Below are 23,283 nucleotides of genomic sequence, written 5' to 3' on the forward strand. Positions count from 1 at the left end.
TGGTGGGTAGAAACTGCAGTGTGCAGTGATATATTTGCATAGATATGGTGGAACTGCAGTGTGAGGGTCATGAAAGAGTGCAGGGTTGAAGGGAATGTGCCTCAGTGTCCGAGGAGAGGGCAGGTAGCTGTAAGCATACCACATAGGATTATTATATCTGAATTTTAGAATTGCTATTTTAATCCTGGTGAGCAAATATGACACAGCAGATACAGAAATGCTTACACAGCCTTCTTTGCTAGCGGAGTGGTGCTGGGTAGAAGTATTGGTCTACCACATGGTTTCATTATTTTGTAGATGAAATTTGATTCCCGCTTCCCATTGACTTCCATTAGCTTCTCATGCAAAGCTTAATTATAGTACATATAGTACATCCATCTCAGCTCCTCTACTAGAAAGTTTTTACCCACAAGGAATTGAAAATCATAATCTAGACTTGGTTGGTAGCAGACTGTATGTGGAGTTACAGGTTCATTAATTCGGTTTGTTACCATTTTTTGAGTATTGTGTGTCTCCTCTGTCAGACTGCATATTCCTTCAAGAAGTAATTACTCCTCATATGTGACTGTAGGCCCAACACTGAGCACACGCAGTACCTCACTAGCATGTGTTTGATACTTATTTGTAGAAGACTGTGTTGTATGTAGCACACTGAACAGGTGCTGAAGAATTAATACAATTAATAATGACCATCAAGCCAATGGTTTTATGTTAATAAGACATCATAATTTAAAGAGCACACTGCGTTTATTCAACCCCAGAAATCATAACATCTTGACGCATGTAAAAATTTTGTAGTTTTAAAGTGCTTTGAAAGATATTTATTTTTTTTTAACAAGTGGAAAATAATGTTCTTTAAAAGACACTGAACTTTTAGTGGAAAATGGTATTACCAGGAGCATGTAACAATTTGTTGATCCTCTTTAAGAAACGGGATTTTGATTTAAAATATATACGCAGCACTGAATGCCAAAATGATGGGTACACGTGGTTGGAATTAAAAGTGAGATCTACTATTAAAGGCATTTGGATGGTGTCTGAAGTTAAGAACGACCTTGAGAGGGGAGAGGGAAGGGTGTTGGGTCATTAGTGCTTCTGGAGATGAACTTCCTTGCTGTGTGAGGGGGTCTGAGTCAGTGGTCAGGACAGCCATTCAGGCTGACAGTCCCTTGAACTTCTGCGGCTCCAGTGACAGGGACAGGAATGTGGTTGACTTGAATATTCTTCAGGCAGCCAAAAAAGGATGTCCACACAGGAAGCTTCGAGGTTTTCAGATTCCCTGAAAGCAAAAGGAGGTGCATTTGATGGATCATTCATATTTAGTGGCAGGAATGCTTTCTTAGTGGGGTGAGAGACAATCTTCTTAAAGCAAAAGGTACCCCAGGGCTCAGGCCACCCCGTCATCTCCTGCCTTAAGTGGGTACCCAGCACACAACGTGTTGTGAGAAATCAACCACAAAGCTACTCTTCACATCCTTCAAAGGAGATTCCACAGCCAAATCAACAGACAGCGACTCTGAGCTCTAGTGCTCTTTCATGGGTTGTGGAAGGCTATAAAATTAACAACCAGACCATCTGGAGGGACATAAAACAATGAAGACTGACGAGGCTCTTTCCAGGCAAACGTCCAGTCTTGAACTTGACTCCATCTCAACCTGCCTGATTCCCCCATTCTGGCTCCGCGAGGCTTAATAACTCACCATAACTAAGTGCCTGGAGGGGGAGAGACCAGTTTCTGAGGTCCTAGTCTGCTTCTTTATGATACCAGGCTCCTAGGTTCATGTGGCCTCTTAAGAGAGGTTGACAAATAAATCGTCAGCTTGGGACATTAGGGAGCCACAGCCATGGGGCCTGGGCTGCTGGGAAATGGTCTGTTGCTGGCAATCGGTTTCCCCACAAGCTGGAGAAAGGGCTTCACTGTCTACACAGTCCAGCCGACGGGTGCCCTGCTGATGAGCCATGGGCGGGGGGCGGGGGGGTGGCGCGTCGCATTTGTTGGGTTAAGATGGACATGTTAAGAGTTGACGAGGTACACGGTGTAGGAGAAGTCAGCACAGGAGTTACCTGGCACGCCTCCAATGTACAGACGCTCCAGCGGGCGGGCCGGCGGGAAGGGGTGTCGTCCGGCCGTGTAGCTGTCATCTGCGTCCAGTTTCAGGTGCAGGATGTGCTGTTTTATGGTGACTGGAGGGAAAGGAGGTGGTCAGATCTATCACCCGAGGAGAGCCCTGCCCACTGTGCAGTGTCTACACCTGCACACCAGCGCTGGCTTCTTTCTAACTCACTCCTGTCGGACCTGGGGGAGCGCTGCTCGAGGGCATTCCATTGACCTTAACAAAAATTCAACTAATTTCTCACCACCAGGTGCTGTGTAGGCGTTTCCACATATATGACAGAACTTATTCCTTAAAATGAATCCGTGAGGAAGGCATTCTCACTCGTTTCCCAGATAAAAGACTATCCCCCTCAGCCACTAAGGAGCTTGACAAGTTATACACTGAATGAGCTGGGATTTAAGCCCCAGTTTCCTGTTCCCTTGTGGCTCAGCTGGGAAAGAATCCGCCTGCAATGCAGGAGACCCGGGTTCAATCCCTGGGTTGGGAAGATCCCCTGGAGAAGGGAAAGGCTACCCACTCCAGTATTCTCGCCTGGAAAATTCCATGGTCTGTATAGACCACGGGGTCGCAGAGAGTAGGCCACGACTGAGCGACTTTCCCTTCACTTCACTTCGTGTGCTCCAGAGGCTTGGTTCCCATGATGGGTCCTTCCCAGAAGGCATGGACTAACTTCTGAAAACTGACTTCAAAGACAGTGGCTCTTGACCCTCTAAATAAAACTCCTCCCACGTTAAAAACCTTAACCAATTGCGATGGAGTTAGCTTTTAGCCAAGAAAGTGTTAGTCGCTCAGTTGTGTCCCACTCTTTGCAACCCACCAGGCTCCTCTGTCCATGGGATTCTGCAGGCAAGAACACTGAAGTAGGTTGCCATTCCCTTCTCCAGGGGATCTTCCCAACGCAGAGATCAAACCCAGCTCTCCTGCATTGCAGGCAGATTCTTTACCATCTGAGCCACCAGGGAAGCCCCTTGTATTCTAGCCAATACAGTTTAGTATATCACCAAACTCATACGTGTAAGTTACTCATAAAATAGCAGATTCAATTTGAGAGGCTGTGCCTGTTCTCTGTCAAGTGGTTTGTCTAAATCTTCGGCATTAATATTAAATGGTTGTTGAAAAAACAACCCAACAATGAACTTTAGCAATAGTAAGAGCAAACATTTACTGAGCACTTAGTATATACTGGACACTGCTAAGCACTTTATCGGAAAAGGCAATGGCAACCCACTCCAGTGTTCTTGCCTGGAGAATCCCAGGGACGGCAGAGCCTGGTGGGCTGCCATCTATGGGGTTGCACAGAGTCAGACACAACTGATGCGACTTAGCAGCAGCAGCAGCAAGCACTTTCTATGTGTTATACCATTAATTTACACAACGCTGGTAGGTGTATCACTATTTTTATCTCCATTGTGTTGATGACAAAACTGAAGATAAAGAGAAATTAAGTAGCTTGCCCAAGGTCTCATAGGTAAGGGCTGAAACTGAGATCTGAACTTGGTTACTTCTGACTTTAGAGCCAAAATCTAAGTCACAATGTTATCCTACCTTGAAAACAAGCACAGCTTATCAGTTTGCTAGGCTTAAAAACAAACAAACAAAAAAAACTCTCAAAGTGTTATGGAGAACTGGAACCAAGAATTATGTAAATATGACTGGGGCTGAGTGAGAAGGGACAGGTTCCCAGAATGTTAGCCTGGTGGCCTGATCCTGGTCAAATGCTAATGGATGGATGAACCAAGACCACGCTGGGACATTCAAGCCCGAATGGGAAAGGAGACTGTTTCAGCCTGTGAACAACAGGCTTCCGAACATCATACCTGCCACCGAGTGCCACTGTCCATCACACAGAGCCTGCTTGGGTGTCACCGATGTCAAGACCCCACCTGCCTCACTGCCCACAGAGGCCGTGACCTGGAACACACATGCATTTTCCTATTTCCTTCAGAAAGGCAGGTGGAGCCCATGTCCTGCCATGTCCCTTCCCAGCCCTTGCACCCTGACCTCCCAGGAGCCCTTGAAATATGGGTGCCCCCACCCATACCAGGTAGTCACGTGGGGGCCAAGGCTTCATAAGCATCTCTCTGCAGCATCCCTTTCAGGCATGTGAGCTGCAAACCCAGGGCCTGGGCTGAACCTGATGCCAAAGGCAAGGAGCCTTTCCTCTGACCTTCAACCTTGATCCCATCAGATCGACTCAAAAGTTACTGATTAGCCTCCAAGACCTGCCTGAGTTATTAGTATGCGATAGTTGTTCAGGAGGACATGTGAAATTTGGAAGGCAAAAATGCTGGCTGAGGCCTACATGTTGCTGAGAAGGCCAGCCAATTATATAATTCCTTGAACATGGGCCTTCAGGAGGGTTCTCATCCAAGGAATTCAGCAGGCTAACCGACGAAGTCTGCTCTGGGCACATGCCAGGGTCAGGCATTCAACGTGCTATAGTGCAGAATTTCACATTCCCACTCTGGGCCAGGATCCTCCATGGGCTGAATCAAGGTCAAGGAAATGAGAGGACTGAAATAAGCATGTGGATAAATAATTTAAATTTAATTTGCAGGTCCTCAGACAGTGCAGCCTCTTCTTGGGCAATTTTCAAGCTAAACAGTGTCATAGCTGTTAGTTAGGAAGATTACCGGGTCTGGATTTTGTTTTGGGGGGTCGGATTTTTTCCTATCCAGAAGCTCTCACTGGAGGCATTTCCCAACCCCTCCCATGAAAAGTGAGGCTTGTCTGCACCACCGTTAAGCACAGCTGCTCGCTCCTCTGGCCCATGAGAGGCCTGCTCGCACTTCACGCTGCAGCTTAATAAAAAAAGCATCCAAGAGTTTGGGCTACTATATTTTATCCTGAGAGTTTTCCCTCATGTTTAGTAAACTGGAAGGCTAAAGGTACAAGAAAATGGTGTTATTATCAATCTTTGCTTTAAGGTCTTAATTGAGAGAAGCTTCCTGGAAGAATTTGGTTTTAAAGAGATTTTTTTGAAAAGGTAAGAGATGGACTTCCCTGGTGGTCCAGTGACTAAGATTTCATGCTCCCAATGCACGGGGCCCTGGGTCCGATCCCACATGCCACAACTGAGAGTTCTCATGCTACAACTAAGACTCAGCGCAGTCAAATAATAAATAAATATTTTTTTAAAAGGTAAGAGGTAAACATGGGGGTAAAAATAAGATATGGAGTAGGCCTGTGAGTGATGGGAAGGATGGAGCAGCAGCATGCACTGAAGAAGTAATCCAGGAAAAGCTGAAGGAAGGCTGGATGCAAACCCGGTGATCAGCCTGACTGCAGGGACCAGAAAGGCCAGTGCGCCTTGTAGACAGGGTCAGGGGAAACTGACCCAGAGGACACAGGGCCATGGGTCTGGGTGTAACGCAGTGTAGACAGTTGGTGAGAAAATCCATCCCGTGAATTCTGGTCCTGCCCTTATGAATAAAAGGAGAGACGTGACAAGGTGAAGCGGAGGTGAGAAAAATGAAACTGCTTTGAGTATACAGCAGCTTCTCTTCTGTTGGGTGAAAGCCCTCAGATATAAGCATCATTCTCCATGTTTTTATTCAGTTTTTCCCTTTTTTGGCCATGCCACACCGTATGTGGGATCTCAGTTCCTTGACCGAGGACTGAAACTGTACCCCCTGCATCAGAAGCTCAGCGTCTTTACCACTGGAGAATAGGGAAGTCCTATTCTCTTTTTAAAGATAAAGAAAGTGAGTCTGAAAGAGGTTAAGTAAGTTCCCTAGGGCCATTTAACTAAGTGGTGGAGCTGAAATTCAGCTCAGCCTGGTTGCATCTGCCCAGCTTTAAAGATGAAGAACAGAAAACAAGATGACCAAATTGCTTGCTAAACCAAAAGAGTAGCCCTGAAGTGATGTCTCTTAAATACGAGATCGGATTCCACTCTACCATAACTTCACCTACCTTGGTGTCCAGGAACAGAATGTGGTTCTAATACAGATTCTCATCCCCTCCCGTGTCATCAGAGGACTACGCACCTTTCCTGCTTCCATATAAACGCCTAAGTGCTCCCCCGGTTGACTTCCAATGTGAATGAGAATTCCAGTGAGGCTTCTCGGACGAATGCTGAAAACAAGCTTAAATTCTGGCCCCAGCGACACAGAGTTAGCTTTCAAAAGAAAATTAAAGAAACACGTAACACATCGTAATTCAAGAAAAAGGATAAAAGTTCTTCAGAATCAAGGCTATGAAGACTGAAATGCTTCCAAACTGTTCCTTACCTAGGATGATATGACCTCCTTCTTGGGAGAAATAAATGCCTTTCTCCAAAGAGCCACCCAAGCAGGGAGACACCCCAAAACTTGCAGAAGGGGTTTCCAGGGGTTTCAGATCCAACTGAAAGTTCCTCAGGCAGCCCACAAAGCTGTTCTGGGGGAGGCTCTGCAACCAAGCAGAAGAGAAAGCAAACTGCATGACCCACAGCTCCTAGAAATGCACAGGCAGCCAAGGTCAAGGGTGAGGGCAGTTGTTCAAAAAAGCAGGAAGGAGGGGGATCCATCCATCCTGCTTCCAAGAGTCAGGTGGGGCTGACTGGTCCATTCTGGCTCCCTCCACAGTGCCAGAAAACATGGATACCAGGTGTCTTGTGGGTGGTCAAAGTTTGAAGGTGTTGCTAAACCAAGGGGTGTGGGTGCAGAGAGCAGGGACAGTGGAGATGGCTACCTGGTGTGGAATCAAGAATAGAGGGGGTGTATTTGCAGCAACGTGGATGGACCTAGAGATTGTGTGAAGTCAGTCAGACAGAAGAGGAGAAAAACCGTATGACATCCTTTATATGTGGAATCTAAAGAGAAATGATATAAATGAACTTACTCACAAAACAGAAAGAGACTCACAGATTTAAGAGAACAAACTTATGGTTGCTGGGAGGAAGGGATAGATAGGGACTTTGGGATGAACATGTACACACTGCTATATTTAAAATGGATAACCAACAAGGACCTACTGTATAGCACATGGAACTATGCCTAATGTCTTATGGCAGCCTGGATAGGAGGGCAGTTTAGGGGGGTATGGCTACATGTATATTTATGGCTGAGTCCCTATCCTGTTCACCTGAAACTATCACAACATTATTAACTGGCTATATACCAATGTAAAATAAAAAGCTTAAGAAGAAAGAATAGAGGGGGTGACTTGACCCCAAGCCACCATCAGAGCTGAAACAAGGGGGAATTTCCACCTTGCAAGTTCACAGATCTCCATATCTCTTTGCAGGTACCAAATACTTTAGAGTTTCATAAGCCTGTGTGATAGCTTAAGGCAGGGCAGCTGACTGAAAAAAGAGGCCAAAACATTCCCAAAATAATAAAGTGTAAAAAAGCTCCTACATTGTCGGGCCCAGTGCACCGTCAATGAATCACAAATGCTGGAGGGGTTAAGATCAGACACAGAGGATGGGATCAAAGGGCCTGCGTGGAGTCCCACGGCTGCCCAAAGCGGGCCTGGAACAAGGGCTCCTCACTTGGGGCCTGGGGATGAGCTTCTGAGGTTCTCTGATCCCTTAAATTATATATCAGAAGTCCAGTGCATTTTCCCAGGGAAAAGAGCTATAACTTCCATGAAATTTTCCAAAAAGTTAATAAATCGCTGAATAAAATCCTTCAGCACTCTTGGGTAGTAAATGCCTTTAGGACTCTGACATCCTACACGACAGATGCAAGATACGATCATTTTAAGGGAATCCCATGGCATTCTAGAGGCTTGTGGTGTCGGCGTCAACAGCAGAGTACTGATTGGGCCTCCTGTGAAATTTCTAATTTCTTCAGATTTGCCGTCATGAACAATGATGAGCCTGTATCTGACATGATGCTCAGAGCCTCTAGGACAGGCCATAACCTAACTCGGAATCCTCAAAGACGCTGTGTGTCTTGGGGTAGCCACTGGGGGACTGGATGTTGCCAGCCCTTTCAAAGGACGTGGAGGGCGATCCAGTGGTTTCCATCCTCGGGGTGAAGGAATGCTGCAAACGGGACCTTGCATGTAAAGGATGTTGTAAGTGGGGTGCGATTGGTTGTCTCAGATTTTAGGATCTTGAGTGTGATTTATTCAAGTCAAAAGATCATCCAAATTGTGCCCCTGAATTGCTACCCTGTCCTGTGATTTCTCTGAGAAACAGGTACAGAGGCTGTAGAAAAACAAGCAATGAGTAACCTCCTTAGCAATTAACATGTTATCCATTATACACATGCTACATTATATATGTATAGATTATATAGTATACATGTAGAGATTATATGTTACATTATAACATTATAGATAATACATAAACTATGTTACATATTACTTGTGATACATAAATAGCAGTTACTATATACAAAGAGTAAAACAGTACTTTGACTGGCTGGGGCTTTGGCCCAAACCCCAGTGCAAAATTCAAGTGGGCCAGGATGAGCCCTGTGGAGTCATCACAGGCAAGGACAGGTCAGCCTGACCGTCTAGAACCCACTCTGGCAGAATTGCCCTGCTTTAATTACATCCATTTCCAGCCCAGAATGGAGTCTGATCCCTTCCCTCACACCAGAATGGGCGCCCACGGAGAGGGAGGGGGCAGGAGGGGCTGAGCGTCTGGTAGCGCATTTGCCAGAAGACAGTCCCTGGGTCGGAATTGTTAACAGGCGCATGTTCACTTTGTGAGCAAAAAGGGCAAATCTGGGAGAAGAGTGATGGGTGGGTTTGGCCACCCCAAATAACCAGGGCAGTGAGCACTCTGGCCTCGTGGAGGAGACGAGGGAAGGGGCACCCGCAGAGCTCAGCCCTGTGGTCACAGCCCCATTGGAGCCTTTGAACCTGACAAATCCAGGCACGTGCCCCTCCTTCTGGGGATAGACAAACTGGTGACTTTCGCCTCAGCCCAAATTTTCCCCAAGATTGGTTCTTGGGATAATTTTATCTTATAACATGTTGAATAACATTAAAACACAGATTCGGTTTTTAAGATAAAGTATTTTGATACTCTTGAATATCTCATAAAACTTAGAAGGTGACTTGTTGTCATCTATGGCTCCAAAGCATCCCTATTTACCTTTGGCTTCCCTGATGGAGCCGATCCCAAGTAAACTGGTGCTCTGAGGCTGATGGTGGAATTTCCAGGCAGACGTCCCTCCCGAGTCCTCAGACCATCCACAACCATGCGCCCCTTGCCTCCATCTTGCCCAAATGTCACCTTAAGGATAAAGAAAATAAGTTAACTGTATTCTTACCTTCAACAGCTGGCATTGCAGTTTATTAGTGGTCACAGGAATTAAAAAAAAAAAAATGTTTCTATCCCTTCAAGTAGCTTTGAAAAACATCAGAGATTTTTTCCCTAATGTTTTTCATTATCCTTATTTTGTGAGATTATGTTAGATATTAACCAGAGTGAGCTTAAAACATGAACTAAAAAAAGATTCTCATAAGTGAACAAAAATAAATAGCTGGCCTGGAAACTTAGACAAAAGACAAATAACTGGAGTCAAAGGATCATAAATAAACACACATCCATGCAACGCAGGGGAAGGAAGAGTTTGTGCAGAGCTGAGACGGGGAAAGCCACACACTCCTCTGAATGGGGGCCCTGGAGAAGAGACCAAGAGCTACTTCTTGTCTAATAAGAGGAACAAGTGTTTTCAACTCTTTGCTAAAAGTCAGGATCCCTGGACTCTGGTGTGGACTCTGCCACCTCATGGCTACCAGACTATTCACTAACGGCTCCCCAGTGTAGATGCCCAGCTGGGACTGCTGGCCTCCAGCATCTACTAACACCTGGGCGTGGATGTCTTACAGGCAATTCGATTGAAGGATATTCACAACAGAACCATTCTTACCCAGCCACACCCACCTTCCCCACATCTTCTCCATCTCATCTCCACTACTGACCCCAATGCTGGTCCAAAATCACAGGACTCCATCTTGACTCCTCTCTTTCCAGAGGAGTCAAGAGGCCCTCTGGGCTCTGCCTTCAGACGCATCCACTCTCTCCCCCTCCGCCTTGGTCTCTTGAACCAAAGGCAACGGCATCCATCTGGTCTTCTACTTTTGCTCCTTTTTAAGTGCTTCAGCTAAAGACGGTTTTGAAAAGATAAAGCTGATCGTGTAATGCTTTTTTTTTCCTTAAAGTTTTAGACTCTCTAAAAGCTTCAGAGACTCGGAATAAAATCCCAAATCCTCACCTAATCCAGTGCTTAAATGACCTGGGCCTGCCTCACCCTGCATCCCTGGTGGCTCAGATGGTAAAGAATCTGCTTGTAATGCAAGAGACCTGGGTTCGATCCCTGACTTGGAAGATCCCCAGGAGAAGCAAATGGCAACCTACTTCAGTATTCTTGCCATGGAGAATTCCATGGCCAGAGGAGCCTGGCAGGCTACAGTCCATAGGGTCACAAAGAGCCGGACATGACTGAAGCGATTTAGCATGCATGCACACACTTGCCTTAAACTGCATTTCTTTAACCCCAGGATGCCTTTAGGCAAGAGATGAGATGCTGAGGATGTGGGCCCTTATACCTGTGCTCTAGAGAAAGCATTCCAGACTCAGAGAAGGGTCTGGAGGCCTGGAAATTGTCCTGAAGGAGAAAAAATGGTCCAGGGTGAAAGGACAGGAACAAGAAAGGAGCAGTCCATGGAGCTGTGAGGCGGGGAGGATCTGAAGAAGCAGAGAGGAAAGCCCGTCTTGGCATCTAGGATGACATCCATGCATGGCACGTGCAGGAGTCTCTGGGCTGAGACGCTGGGGTGCTCGGTGCCCCCTTGCCTGGAAGAACGCTGAGACTTCCGTCTTCAGCTACTGGCAGTGAACTTGGCCCCGGGGGAGGTTCTAAGGCAGCCCCAGAGCTCACCGTGTGCCACTTCCCGTCACTGCACTTCTCTCTGCTTTTGAGTTTCAGTTTTTTCCCTTCTGCCCCCAGGGCAAAGACCAGCCGTCCTTTTGAAAGATAAAGAGCCATAAAGGAGCTCCTAGTCCCCGTATAAAACACCAGCCCTCTGGACGCTGTCGTCAGCACATCCACGGCAAACTGTGACCTGCAGGGGAAAGACAGCAGAAGGCGAAGAAGGAAAACAAGAGGTTTGTCACGTTTCTTCAAATCTCGAAAGCCGGGAGAGAGGGTGAGGAGCAACCCCCCACTACTCCTTAATTTAAGTGAATAAACTAAGGCCTGTAATTGATTAAACAACCTATTCCTTTGGGAGTTTTTAAAAGCTTGTTTTTCAGCGGTTAAAAGTTTTGTTGTATAATTTCCTTATTGTGTTGGGGAATAAGAGGAAGTTTTATGACAACCTCAGCTAGTGATGTAAGTCCCAGTGAATGGCAAGGAAGAAGATGACCTACTTAGAAAACTACGGTAAAATACAACAACATAAAGCTTAGCATCTTAACCATTTTTAAGAATACAGCTCAGAAGTGTTAAGTACCTTCACTGCTGTGCAGCAAATCTCCAGAACTCTTTTCATGTTTAAAACTGAAACTCCCTACACATTAAACAACAGCTCTGTATTCCCTCCTCCCCGCAGTGCCTAGCAACCACCATTCTGCTTTCTGTCTCTAAGAATCTGACTGTTCAAGGTGTTTCATAGAAATACAATCATACAATATTTGTCTTTCTGCAACTGGCTTATTTCACTGAGCAGCCTCGATTTTTAAACCCAGTGAATATGCTTTCTATTTCATATACACGCAGGGAAAAGAAAGCTGCGAGGAAAAGTCAGAGAAAAACTTGAATAACAAGGATCTGAGTTAAGCATCGGGCAGGCATTCTTTTTCTGTAAGACATATTTAACACAGAAGCACAGAAGTCCAGATCCACCTTCTCTTGCCCACCCTTATGTTTCTCAGACCTTAATATCTCACCTTTGATGAAACAGGAATTAAGCAAGCCTCATGCAGTAAAAGCAGAGAGTTAAAGTTAATATTCTTTTGCAGGATGGTTGCACATAGGCATGTGTGGCTAAGCAAGCTTTACTTTCTATGCAAATTCATATCCATTCTTCCATTTACTTATTCATTCAACAAATATTTAATGAGTGGGTTGTATGTACAATGCACCATGATGAGCTCTGAGAATGAAGCAATGGATGTTTCATTCTTTGACAGGTCTGTGGTGTGTAGATGCCCTGGCTGTGGTTTATTCGCTAAGTCATGCCCAGTGGACTGTAGCCGGCCAGGTTCCTCTGTCCATGGGATTTTCCAGGCAAGAACACTGGAGCAGGTTGCTATGCCCTCCTCCAGGGGATTTTCCTGACTCAGGGATGGAACCCGCATCTGTCTCCTGCATTGGCAGGCGGCTTCTTTACCTCCACCGCCACCTGGGAAGCCCTAAGAAACAGTTACTGAATTGAATTAAATGGAAAATGTGAAGGCAGAATCAGGAAGCAGAAGAAATACTGACACTGTTACATCTCTCTGTTTTTTAATACTTGTGAGGCTGAGCAAACCTGGAGATGCACTTTCATTCCTCAGATTTGCAAGTTTCCTTGAGGGTAGAGTTCCTCAGAAGGAAAAAGAAATCTATATTTGTGAGATTAAACCAACCAGATGGTGACACTGCTCAGTATGTCTCTTGGTGAAGCTGTGTGTTAGTGCGGAGGTTTGGAGAACAAGGGTTAGCCAATTTGAGGAGGATATTAGAACTTGCTACAAAATTAAAGTACTTTACATATGTGGGCTTTGTTATTGGACTTGACATTTGCTTTCCAGCATTATTTCTTAAAGCAATTTTCTTTCAGAAAAGACTAACTGACTAACACCCCAAAAAGACATCAGTACCTTCAAATCCTAGCATATTTTACTGCAGCTATGAGTCTTTATTGCTGAGGATTGGAAGGTAAGGCAGAGAGAAAAGAAGAATTTTTTTTTTTCACATTCACCCAGAGGTTAAAATGGTGATGAAAGGGGAAGTCGCTCAGTCGTGTCTGACTCTTTGCAACTCCTATCCCTATACAGTCCATGGAATTCTCCAGGCTAGAATACTGGAGTAGGTAGCCTTTCCCTTCTGTAGGGGATCCTCCCAACCCAGGTATCAAACCCATGTCTCCTGCATTGCAGGTGGATTCTTTACCAGCTGAGCCACCAGGGAAGCCCAAGAATACTGGAGTGGGTAGCCTACCCCTTTTCCAGGGGATCTTCCAGACCCAGGAATTGAACAAGTGTCTCTTGCATTGCAGGCGGATTCTTTACCAACTGAGCTATCAGTGAAGTCCCTAAAATGGTGGTACAGGGTTTTAAAGCAGAGACCAAACTTGTTAGACTAGAAATCAGGATGAGAATGACAGAATAGTCCAAATCTTGCAAGATCCTGAAAATACACTCTGATTGCTACAGTATTGGGGACTAAAAACATTTTAAAATTATATGTACTAAGGATTACTTTTTCCCACTTTCCCTTTAAGAATATTACTTTTTCCATTTATTGTATATACTTCAGTGTTGGATGGGAAGATGCCTGGGTTGAATCATCAGAGGAAGCCAGATAGGTTGCCACAGTGAATGTGCTGAGAAAAGAGGCAGGAGAGAAGGGGCCATGGAGGGAGGGGGTAAGGCAAAGCTCGAGTAACAGCCTCAGAGCTGGGGAGGGGGCAGGGAGGCTGCAGGGCGGGGAAAGGGCAGTGCACGCAGCATCCCAGGGAGACTGCTGCCATCATGGTCAGCGTGACTGAAAGAGCAGCGCTGGGGAGCGGGTCGGCCCAGGAGGGGCGGACAGCTGAGAAGGTCACCACCTCTGCCGTCTGCCTGTTTCCCACTGACAGCTTTACCAGATCAGGGATCTCCATAATGCCCACGAGTCTACTGGAGTCTGCAGCCAGGGGCTGAGGGTCACCGCCAGAGCTTGGCCCCTCCCCTTCCGGCTTTCACACACTCAGCCCCTCCCCTTCCGGCTTTTACACACTCAGCCCCTCCCCTTCCGGCTTTTACACCTGCCTGCGAATCACACTCTTGCTTACTGAGCCCGCCTCCGAAGGCCAACTCATTGCAACCTATGACCTCTCCTCCCTGCAAGCAAGACATTACCAACCCTATTTAACTGATGAGAAAACTGAGGTTCGAAGAGATGGAGCAATTTGTGGAAACATGTGAGGCAGGTGTAATTGTGCCACGTTTAAACGTGGCATAGACAAGCTGAACAGCAGCATATAGCGGCCTTGGAGTTGCCTCTCAGAGCTCCGTTCAGGAGACCCCACTGCTGGGGCACAGCGGTCTGGCAACACCCAGCTGCCCCGTCTCTCAGAACCGTAGTGGCACCCAGTGACTCCCAGCCACACATCAAGCTCAGAAGAAAAGAGCCAAGCCATTCTGCCGACACTGGTGATGATCTTTGCTTGCGATGCCCACCCGCCAGGCTGACTTCCTCGGAGCTTCCCTGCTGTCTGGGGCTCTTCCCACCTCTGTCTGCCTTCCCCTCTCCTTTCACAGTACCCCTGCCACGTCTTAGCTGAAGGCTCTCCCCACCAGCTCCTGCTCCCCCTTTTATCTTCCAGGGGAACAGCCATTCTCTTGCGCATCTAATCTCATCTTGACATCTGCACCCCCAGGACCTGAACTGGCTTGTGGCCTGAGGTCACACAGTGAGCCAGTGGCCGAGCAAGTGGATGGAAAGCCAAGATCGGAAAGCCAGGTCTTTTCGACTTCGTGCAATTCTGCCTCATAGATAAGTCACCAAAGAATTCTGGGCACCGTTTTATTTATGTCTCCTTCAAATCATATGAAAATGACAAGCCTCGCCTTTCTTTTTTTCCTGACACAATTAATATCTCTGCTCATTCCCTCCTCCCCCAAAGAGATGCAACTTGTTAGCACAAAACGTCCCAATGTATTCTCTAAAGATGATGTTATCTGGCACCAAGTCTTCCTAAAAGAATGATTTTTCTCTGACTGTAGAATGCAGGAGAAGAAAGGTGATGTATCACAGAAATAAATAGCAGCTTTGGAAAGACATATCGGCCTTATTTTTAGCACACTGTCAATTTTAAACCAGAGCTGAACTCATTGTTTCAGGGTCTGAGCAGCACCTGTCACGTGTGCCTCTGGCCACATGGAGGAAGGGTGCTCCAGTGGCTGGGCTCTGTGTGCTGGGCAGGCCAGGACCTCTTTTCATAAACATGGTTGTTCCCCACTTCACTGGACTTCCCACGTGGCTCAGCAGTAAAGAATCCTGCCAAGCAGGAGACGCAGGTTCGATCCCTGTGTCGGGAAGATCCCTTGGAGGAGGGCATGGCAACCCACTTCAGTACTCTTGCCTGGGGAATCCCATGGACAGAGGAGCCTGGCGGGCTACAGTCCATGGTATCACAAAGAGCTGGACATGATTAAGAGACTAAACAACAACAAGCCCCTTCCTCAGTGGCAAGTGACTGCCATCATGGCAGTTAGCCTGCCCTAGTGTAGAATCCTACACAGAGTCAGAGTCTGAGTTGGCGTGGGGCAAAAACATGAAATAATACCTGGGTTTCAGCAACTCCTGGGGAAGCATGAATAACAAGTGGCTGGTGGGACTGTCCCCAAACCGGAGGGCTCTGTGGCTGGTCTGGATGCCTGGAAGTGGTGGGCAAGACTGAGCCTCTCTCCATGCCTTCGAGCTCCTCGGGGAGATGGCTGGCGCATCCTGCAATGGCTGTGTGGGAGAGAAACCAAAAATCAGGACAGCTAATTATCTGGGGGCAGGGTGAGAACGCCTGTCTAGCTAAGTGCCTTGCTCAGTTTTGACTTCTGATTCTAAGAGCTGAATTCAATAGGGATGAATTTATTCTGGGGAGGGTGCATGTTGCTCCCATCTTACACAGGTCTGTGGTACATGGTACCAGCAGGTATCCAGAGCACCTCCCCTCCCTGGGGGCTCGCTTCCCTGGTGGCTCAAACAGTAGAAAATCTGCCTGCATTGCTGAAGACCTGAGTTTGATCCCTGGGTTAGGAAGATGCCCTGGAGAAGAAAATGGCTATCCATTCCAGTATTCTTGCCTGGAGAATCCCATGGACAGAGGAGCCTGGCTGGCTACAGTCCGTGGGGTCACAAAGAGTCGGACATGACTGAGCAACTAACATTCCTCTTCCTGGAGCTTCAGAAGACCCACAGTGGTTCTCAAGAGAAGAACCACAGTAGTTCTTGAGAGAGGTAGCATTCAACCATTTTTATCAAGAAAAACAAAAAACTTCACTCCAATGAGTGAAACCTTTGGCTCCAGTGAGTGGTTCTGAGTTCACCTCCCCTAGCCTCCTTTCTCCTCTAAACTACCCCTGTTCACCGAGCTTCCCAAGCCCGTAGAGAGCACACGTGAAGAGCAAACATGACTATGAAGAGCACATTCTCTGGGGCTCGACAGCCCTCAATTTTAACTCCAACTCTACTTACTGGGTGCTCTCGGGCAGTCTTTTTAACCTAAGAATTTCCTGACCTGTAAGGTTGGCATTCTATTCTGCTCTTTAGGGGTTTGGTGAGAACTGAGGGATGAGAGAGCACATGTGCAAAGTGTCTGTTCCTGTGAGTCCCCCACATCCTGCTGCCTCCCAGCTTTGGGCTTCTGTTTGTGGAGCAAAAACATTCACTCATCTAAATTCAACCCAAACTCCAGACCTGGTCTTGCTATCCCCTCCTCCAAAAAGAACATCCCCAGCCTCTGATCTCAGTAGCAGGACAAGGGCCTGCAGACTATTCATGTCCCTCTCAAGTTATTAGTGTGTTTAATGATAATAAACCCACTCCAGTGTTCTTGCCTGGAGAATCCCAGGGACGGGGGAGCCTGGTGGGCTGCCATCTATGGGGTTGCACAGAGTCGGACATGACTTAAGCGACTTAGCAGCATTGCATTGCATTGCATGCCTACCACGTGCCACATGTTTTATGCCTATTACCTCACCGTACCCTCACAACACCATGAGATATTACTATTACCTATCCTCATTTACAAGGCTTGCCCAATGGCTCAGCGGGTAAAGAATCTGCCTGCCGTGTAGGAGACCTGGGTTCAATTCCTGGGTCAGGAAGATCCCCTGGAGAAGGGAATGGCAACCCACTCCAGTATTCTTGCCTGGAGAATTCCATGGGCAGAGGAGCCTGGTGAGCTACAGTCCCTGGGTTGGAAAGAGTCAGACATGACTGAACGACTAAGTACTCACTCACTATCCTCACTGATGCTGCAGGAAGCAGACCCACAGAAAGGTTAAATTTTTCAAGAACACTCACGTAAGTAACTGAGAAAACCGGATGCAAACCCAGGAAGGCTGTCCCCAAAGTCCAGTATTTAACCACAAAGCCTGGTGGCCTTCTCTCTGTTATTGGGCTTTTGGAGGCAGAATTAATTTCATATTCTGTCTAATCTGAGGGCTTGCATGGAACAGGGAACATTACATCCAGTGTATTCACTGGGTCTCACACATCAATCGCACCATGCCACTCTTCTGCTGATGCCCCCAGAGACACCTGCCAGTCTCCCACCAGCCTTCCACCCGCTTGAGGCACCTGTCACTCAATATGCCACCAACTCCATTCATTCTCCTTCCATCTAAAGGCTTGTCCTTATCCTCTCTACATGACTGACTTCTCCATCCACCCAGTAACCTGCACTAGTTGCCTCAGAATTATATTAACTCCTGCCTCCTCTGCCACCCACCTTCAATTATTATATGGTCTGATACATTCCATCCTCTGAATAGCTCCGAGTCCATATTCATCTCCACCAGGACTGTGCTAATTTAGCTTCTCAGTAACTCTCAGCCTTACAGAGAAAAAAATGACTCTTATGACTTCATTCCTGATGGGGGTGTTCTAAAGATGATCTCTTCCTCAGAGTTAATGACAACACTTTGGGATTTATGAAATCTATTTCCTCTTAAATACCACTGAATGTTTCTCTTTATGTACTATCTCTTCAACTCCCCCAAATCATCGTGCAGCGGGAGAATTACTGACAGACAAGCAGCATGTGGTTGACATGAAGTGAAAAGTGTGTTGAATGGAAGTGCATTGTTCCCGAGAAGGCCCCGGCTTTGAGGTCAGACTGTCTGAGTTTAAATTCCAATGCCGCTTTCCATCTGTGGGAGCCTGTGCAAACTGCTCACCTTTCTAGGCTACTGCACACTTTTTTCTGAGATGTGGCTGATAATAGTACTTCACCCACATGGTTACATGAGGGTTTAGTAAGAAAATCCACTTAAAAAGCTCAGTGTAACACCTAGCACATCAGAGGTGCTCAATGTTATCCATTAATCATATTAACTGTAACCTTGGATATGAGGAGGTCACGCTGTTGACCTCAGGCAGAGCTAGGAATTCAAGTTCTAACCCTGTGTTCAGTTTATGATGACACTTCCACTCCTCCAAACCAGGAATTTCATTTCCTTTCAGTCTCTTTTAGTTCCAAACATTAGAATCACCCAGGAGCTTTATAAACTCCTGTCACTTGGACCTAACTCAAAAGCATCTGACTTAATTGGGTGGGATGCAACCCATGCACTGGGATTTTAAACACTCCCTGGTGTCCCTAATGTGCCATCAAGGTCAAGTCACACTGGTCATGGCAAGGCCTGGGCGCATGTGTGTATCCTGTTATAGGAGGCAAGACAGAGAAGTGTCTGTGGGTAGGAACAGGCTCATCAGCTGCAGACACTGAGAAACTGAAGTCAAGGTCCTATTTGTTCTTAGTTCAGTCAATAAGTCCTGTCCAACTCTTTGTGACCCTGTGGACTGTAGCCCGCCAGGCTCCTCTGTCCAGGCAAGAATACCGCAGTGAGTTGACATTTCTTCTCCAGGGGATCTTCCCGAGACAGGGACTGAACCTGCATTGGCAGGTGGATTCTTTACCACAGAGCCACTAGGGAAGCCCCTCTATTTGTTTCCAGGGCTGCAAAAATTGCCAAGCATTCAAGATTCAAAAGAGGAGCTAAAAAGAAAACTGCTTTGACATTTTGGTGAAATCCAACTATGGATGACCCATTAGTCCCACTTCCTGCAGGCACTGGCTACCATGGGAGAAGGTGATCTACACTCCTCCTCAGCATCTCCAGTGAGGGAGACTCTCTTCTAAGAATCACCGAAAGAAGCAAACCCCAATGCAAGGTTCCTGACACTCACCTGGTGGATACTGAAAGTCTTGGCTTTGTAAAACCTTGTGGACCCTTTAAGCAACATTAGAAAAGGTGGTTCGTTTAAACTGCAGAATCCCAGGGACACATCTCTCTTGGAAGATTTACTGGCCAGATCCAGGACTTCGGGACTCTCTGATGATCTGGAATGACAGCGGAAACAAACTCTGACACATCCAGGAAGACACACTGGCAGGGAGAATTTGTTTCAAACGTACACATTCTTACTGCCCTGACTTCAGGCTAAACGCTCATCTGTTTCCACCTAGTAGAGGGTGTGCGCGCGTGTTAAGTCGCTTGAGCCATGTCTGACTCTTTGCAACCCTATGGACTGTAGCTCGCCAGGTTTCTCTGTCCGTGGGGATTCTCCAGGGAAGAATACTGGAGTGAGTTGCCATGCCCTCTTCCAGGGCATCTTCCAGACCCAGGGATCAAACCTGAGTCTCTCATGTCTTGTGCGTTGGCAGGTGGGTACTTTATCATTAGTGCCACCTGGAAACTATTAATGCATATATGCGGAAACTAGAAAAATGGTACTGATGAACCTATTTGTAGGGCAGGAATAGAGATGCAGAAGTAGAGAATAGATGTGTGGACCCAAGGTCGGGGACAGGGAAGGTGGGATGAATTGGAGGAGTAGCACGGACACATACACACTGCTGCTGCTGCCGCTGCCGAGTCACTTCAGTTGTGTCCGACTCAGTGCAACCCCATAGACGGCAGCCCACCAGGCTCCCCCGTCCCTGGGGTTCTCCAGGCAAGAACACTGGAGTGGGTTGCCATTTCCTTCTCCAATGCATGAAAGTGGAAAGTGAAAAGTGAAAATGAAGTCGCTCAGTCGTGTCCGACTCTTAGTGACCCCATGGACTGCAGCCCACCAGGCTCCTCTGTCCATGGGATTTTCCAGGCAAGAGCACTGGAGTGGGGTGCCAGTGCCTTCTCCGCACATATACACCACCAGGTGTAAAACAGATAGCTGATGGGGAGCCAGGGTGCAGCGTAGGGAGCGCAGCTTGGTGCTCTGTGATGACCCGGGAGAGGCAGGATGGGGGGCGGCTGGGAGGGAGGCTCGAGAGGGAGGAGCTATACGTATATTTATAGCTGATTCACGTAACTATACAGCAGAAACTAACACAAAATTGTAAAACAACTATCCTCCAATTAAAAATAAAATTTAAAAAACATACAAAAAAAGAAATATGAAAAACAAAATAGCAGAAAGTACAAACACAGATACCAGATGACCTAGAATGACGATGAATAACAGGAAACCATAGAAGTGACTTCGAGAAAGGATTTATCTCACTGCATTTCTGTAGACAAACCTCATAGGTAAATCTACTTTATCTTATGACTGTCACCAAGCTCTCACAGCAGCTCATAAGCCTACCAGGGTGCCTAAGGCTCATGAACAGGGCCGGGTCCTACCTCTGCTCGGGGGAAGAGTTTTGCTCTCATCTAAAAAGGGACATAATCTGAAAGTTAATTTTAATTAAACCTTTTTCAAGGTTATGTTCCAAAGCTGCTGCTACAAAGGGAGGCCAGGCCCCAGAGCTTTCGGTTAGTTTGCTTTTAACGTGTGCGTTGTGCCAAAGATGTGAGCGTTGGACCATAAAGAAGGCTGACACCTAAGAATCGATGTTTTCGAACTGTGGTGCTGGAGAAGACTCTTGAGAGTCACTTGGACAGCAAAGAGATCAAACCAGTCAATCCTACAGGAAATCAACCCTAAATATTCATTGGAAGGACTGCTGAAGCTGAAGCTCCAATCCTTTGGCTATCTGATTAGAAGAGCCGATTCACTGGAAAAGACCCTGATGTTGGGAAAGATTGAGGGCAGGAGGAAAAGCGGGTAACAGAGGATGAGATGGTTGGATGGTATCACCAACTCAATGGACATGAGTTTGAGCAAACTCTGGGAGACAGTGAAGGACAGGGAAGCCTGGCGTGCTGCAGTCCATGGGGCTGCAAAGAGTCAGACATGACTGAGTGACTGAACAACAACAAATCGTGTCAAAGAAGGTGTTTGGAAAGTCTGCAGATGAGAGCAGCGTGAAGCCATGGTGACAAGTTCCCTGTGTTGGCAGGCCCCTCTCATCAGCTGCACACACACCTCTGGATGAAAACATTGCTGATGCAGCCCTCGAAATGACTCCCGCCCAGACGCAGGGACTGCTGGAAATCTGAAAGGCCTCGAAGCCTTTGGTTATTCTTCAGAGGCTGGTCATCAATGAGGAGCCGGAGTCTGGAAAAAAAAACCAAACAGGAGTGAGAACAGCTGGTGAGAACAATCTTCTCCAGCTGGGCAACTGACTGTCTTTGATTCAGACCCAAAGTCTTTTACCTGAAAGAACTCACTAAACTATTTTGAAACAGCATTTGCAGTTTTTTCCATATATTTCTTTTTGCACATGGCATTTTTATTAAAGTACTCTACAGGCATAGCTCGCTTTATTGGACTTCATTCTAAAAATATGCTTCACAGATATTGTGGTTTTTGAAAAATTGAAAGTTTGTAAGTCTACTGGCACCATTTTTCCAATAGCATTTGCTCACTCCGTGTCTCAGAGTCTCACTTTGGCAGTTTTCAGATTTCAAACGCTTCCCAGCGAAACAATTACAGCTCCCTGAAGGTTCAGATGATGGTTAGCATTTTTATTGATAAAGTATTTTTTACATAAGGTATGTACATCGTTTTTTTTTTCTTAGACACCTACTGCACACTTGACAGATATAGGGTAAGTATAACTTTTATATTCACTGGGAATCAAAAATGCTGTGTGACTTTTTATTGTGTCATTAGCTTTACTGGAGAGGTCTGGAATTGAACCTACAATACTCCCAAGTGTACCTGTATATATACAGAAAGTACAGGTTGTAAGTGCCCAGCTCAATGCATCTTTGAAATGTGAAAACACCAACACTGCCAGCTCCCCAGGCACCCTGCCTGGGCTCCCTTTCCAGTTCTCCCTCTCCATGAGTAACCAGCACCCTGAGTTCTGATGAAAGAGTTTAGTTTTGCCTGCTTCTGAATTTTATATACATGAAATCATGTATATAATGATTCCACGTGTGACCTCTTTTGCTCAGCCTTACACATGAGGTTCATCCCTGTGGCTGTGCACAGCTTTAGATCTTTCATTCTCATTCTCCCATTTTGAATGCACCCCAATTTACTTATCCATCCAACTGTTGATTCTCAATCAATGAGAAAATTGATGCAGTACCAATAAGAAGGTCAAGATTTACTAGTAAAATAGTGTCAACATCGAGGACAAATATGTCTCAGAAAAGATACTAGAAAATTCCATTAAACTAAATAAAATAAAATTCTTAGTGCTCTGGCAGAAGAGCCATTCCACTCACCCAGAGTTGTCGCTTATTACAGACACATAATGTAGTAAACCATCCATGTACGTCTGTGGAGATGTGAAAATCGGGCTGCTGCTGTCCCTGGTGCTCAGTTCAATGTGACCGTCTTCCAGGGTGACCTGCACACTGCTCGCCTGCAATCATCAGAGAACAATGTACCCATCAGTGCAATCCACCTGCATGTAATATGAATGTATCAATACTGAATGTGTGAGCAAAACTATGTACAAAACAGGATGTTTCAAACCCAATGTTTTGACTTTGCTATTTTAATCTAAAGGTTATTTTTGAATATTTGGATTCTGTGTTTATGAATATAACAATCTTATGCAAATTATTTCAACATTGGTGAATCTGTCAAAAGCATTTTATGGACCTACATTCATCAACCAACTTAATGTCTCCATCAATTATACAAAAGTTACACCATTTCTAAATTTTTCTATTTTCGCTTTCACTCGCTGAAGTTATTTTCATCAGGATCAATGTTCTTCTGAATTCATTTTTACAACAAAGACTTGATTCATCAATTTTCTTCATAGATTATTACAATGACAGCTTCCCTTCAGTCATGAATTTTTTATTTTGGGGTCCTAATTTCTAGGAGGTTCAATTTTCCAATGTCAAACTCTGCCGATATAAATTTTGGCATGATAATTTGATTCTTTCTATTAATTGCTAATGTTCTTTAGACATCTGTGGTTGTAAATAAATATTTTAAAAATACAAAAAGAT

The 23,283-nt window shown here is 46.0% G+C and overlaps 1 protein-coding gene and 1 long non-coding RNA gene across 7 annotated transcripts in view; one reads left to right on the forward strand and one right to left on the reverse strand.

Annotated features, from left to right (window-relative positions):
- Positions 1-790: 790 nt before the first annotated feature.
- The window catches only part of LAMA3 (laminin subunit alpha 3), a 253,384-nt gene continuing 230,891 nt past the window's right edge, over positions 791-23,283 (reverse strand). For 4 of the 6 annotated variants that reach the window (XM_042239547.2, XM_060405225.1, XM_042239549.2 and 1 more), the window contains 11 exons: positions 22,543-22,682; positions 21,290-21,421; positions 19,166-19,319; positions 15,543-15,712; positions 10,946-11,129; positions 9,154-9,294; positions 6,350-6,509; positions 6,107-6,237; positions 3,935-4,028; positions 2,065-2,184; positions 791-1,279 (listed from right to left, as the gene is read on the reverse strand). In XM_042239547.2, the coding sequence (XP_042095481.1) occupies positions 1,134-1,279; positions 2,065-2,184; positions 3,935-4,028; positions 6,107-6,237; positions 6,350-6,509; positions 9,154-9,294; positions 10,946-11,129; positions 15,543-15,712; positions 19,166-19,319; positions 21,290-21,421; positions 22,543-22,682 (1,572 nt within the window). In that variant the 3' untranslated portion in view covers positions 791-1,133. Of the gene's footprint in view, positions 1,280-2,064; positions 2,185-3,934; positions 5,540-6,106; positions 6,238-6,349; positions 6,510-9,153; positions 9,295-10,945; positions 11,130-15,542; positions 15,713-19,165; positions 19,320-21,289; positions 21,422-22,542; positions 22,683-23,283 lie in introns of those variants that run through there. The other 2 variants (XM_060405224.1, XM_042239548.2) reach the window with 2 other exon arrangements.
- Positions 11,073-23,280, forward strand: LOC132658467 (uncharacterized). The gene is made up of 2 exons (XR_009598146.1): positions 11,073-11,213; positions 19,047-23,280. It is a non-coding gene; the product is annotated as an uncharacterized LOC132658467 (long non-coding RNA).

This window comes from Ovis aries, chromosome 23 (genome assembly GCF_016772045.2).
Source record: "Ovis aries strain OAR_USU_Benz2616 breed Rambouillet chromosome 23, ARS-UI_Ramb_v3.0, whole genome shotgun sequence".
Classification (NCBI taxonomy): Eukaryota; Metazoa; Chordata; class Mammalia; order Artiodactyla; family Bovidae; genus Ovis; species Ovis aries.